Source organism: Aplysia californica, unplaced genomic scaffold (genome assembly GCF_000002075.1).
Source record: "Aplysia californica isolate F4 #8 unplaced genomic scaffold, AplCal3.0 scaffold00365, whole genome shotgun sequence".
NCBI lineage: Eukaryota > Metazoa > Mollusca > Gastropoda > Aplysiida > Aplysiidae > Aplysia > Aplysia californica.
This window is the reverse complement of record NW_004797635.1, coordinates 9,930-11,863: the sequence shown is the minus strand read 5'-3', so window position 1 is coordinate 11,863 and position 1,934 is coordinate 9,930. Positions and strand designations below refer to the sequence as shown.

At 52.3% G+C, this 1,934-nt stretch overlaps 2 protein-coding genes across 2 annotated transcripts; both read left to right on the top strand.

The window, feature by feature from the left end:
• The first annotated feature begins 8 nt into the window (after positions 1-8).
• LOC106012407 (bifunctional endo-1,4-beta-xylanase XylA-like) lies at positions 9-740 on the top strand. The gene has a single exon (XM_013085319.1). The coding sequence runs from the start codon at positions 9-11 to the stop codon at positions 738-740; it is 732 nt and encodes a 243-aa protein (XP_012940773.1).
• On the top strand, positions 737-1,573 carry LOC106012406 (cold-shock protein CS120-like). Its single transcript, XM_013085317.1, has one exon. It carries the CDS (start codon positions 737-739, stop codon positions 1,571-1,573), a length of 837 nt encoding a protein of 278 aa, XP_012940771.1.
• Positions 1,574-1,934: the final 361 nt, after the last annotated feature.

Sequence of the window (1,934 nt, the reverse complement as noted above, 5' to 3'; positions counted from 1 at the left end):
GGGACAACATGGGACAACATGGGACTACATGGGACAACATGGGACAACATGGGACATTCTGGGACTACATGGGACAACATGGGACACTCTGGACAACATGGGACACTCTGGAACAACTTTGGACAACATGGGACACTCTGGGACAACATGAGACAACATTGGACAATATGGGATACTCTGGGACAATATGGCACACTCTTGGACAACATGGGACACTCTGGGACAACACGGGACACTCTGGGACAACATGGGACAACATGGGACACTCTAGGACATTCTGGGACCACATGGGGCAACATGGGACAACATGGGACAATATGGGACACTCTGGGACGATATCGAACACCCTGGGACAACATGGGACACTCTGGGACAACATGGGACAACATGGGACACTCTGGGACACTCTGGGACCACATGGAGCAACATGGGACAACATGGGACAATATGGGACACTCTGGGACGATATGGAACACTCTGGGACAACATGGGACACTCTGGGACAACATGGGACAACATGGGACACTCTGGGTCACTCTGTGACAACATTGGACAACATGGGACAACATGGGACAACATGGGACACTCTGGGGCAACATGGGACAACATGGGACACTCTGGGACAACATGGGACAACATGGAACATTCTGGGACTACATGGGACAACATGGGACACTCTGGACAACATGGGACACTCTGGAACAACATGGGACAACATGGGACACTCTGGGACAACATGAGACAACATTGGACAATATGGGACACTCTGGGACAATATGGCACACTCTTGGACAACATGGGACACTCTGGGACAACACGGGACACTCTGGGACAACATGGGACAACATGGGACACTCTAGGACATTCTGGGACCACATGGGGCAACATGGGACAACATGGGACAATATGGGACACTCTGGGACGATATGGAACACTCTGGGACAACATGGGACACTCTGGGACAACATGGGACAACATGGGACACTCTGGGACACTCTGTGACAACATTGGACAACATGGGACAACATGGGACAACATGGGACACTCTGGGGCAACATGGGACAACATGGGACAACATGGGACAACATGGGACAACATGGGACACTCTGGGACACTCTGGGACAACATGGGACAACATGGGACAACATGGGACACTTTGGGACAATATAGGACACTCTGGGACAATATGGGACACTCTGGGACAACATGGGACAACATGGGACACTCTGGGACAACATGGAACAACATGGGACACTCTGGGACACTCTGGGACACTCTGGGACAACATGGGACAACACGGGACACTCTGGAACAACATGGGACACTCTGGAACAACATGGGACACTCTGGGACAACATGGGACAACATGGGACACTCTGGGACAACATGGAACAACATGGGACACTCTGGGACACTCTGGGACACTCTGGGACAACATGGGACAACACGGGACACTCTGGAACAACATGGGACACTCTGGAACAACATGGGACACTCTGGGACAACATGGGACAACATGGGACACTCTGACTACTTGTACCTAAATTTCTGGAACAAAAGAGCGGCAATGTGAAGAACTCTTTTACGTGGGAGAGGAAGAAAGTGACGACACAAGTCAGTTCAACTCTGGCTCTGCTTCACCACATGGTCATGATGGACGCTCTGACCCTGTGTGGACGCATAGATGGACGCATAGATGGACGCTCTGACCCTGTGTGGACGCATAGATGGACGCTCTGACCCTGTGTGGCCGCATAGATGGACGCTCTGACCCTGTGTGGCCGCATAGATGGACGCTCTGACCCTGTGTGGACGCATAGATGGACGCTCTGACCCTGTGTGGCCGCATAGATGGACGCATAGATGGACGCTCTGACCCTGTGTGGACGCATAGATGGACGCATAGATGGACGCTCTGACCCTGTGTGGACGCA

Excerpts from the sequence above, each read along its gene's own strand:
- LOC106012407 (XM_013085319.1), top strand. The coding sequence starts at position 9 with ATGGGACAACATGGGACTACATGGGACAACATGGGACAACATGGGACA.
- LOC106012406 (XM_013085317.1), top strand. The coding sequence starts at position 737 with ATGAGACAACATTGGACAATATGGGACACTCTGGGACAATATGGCACA.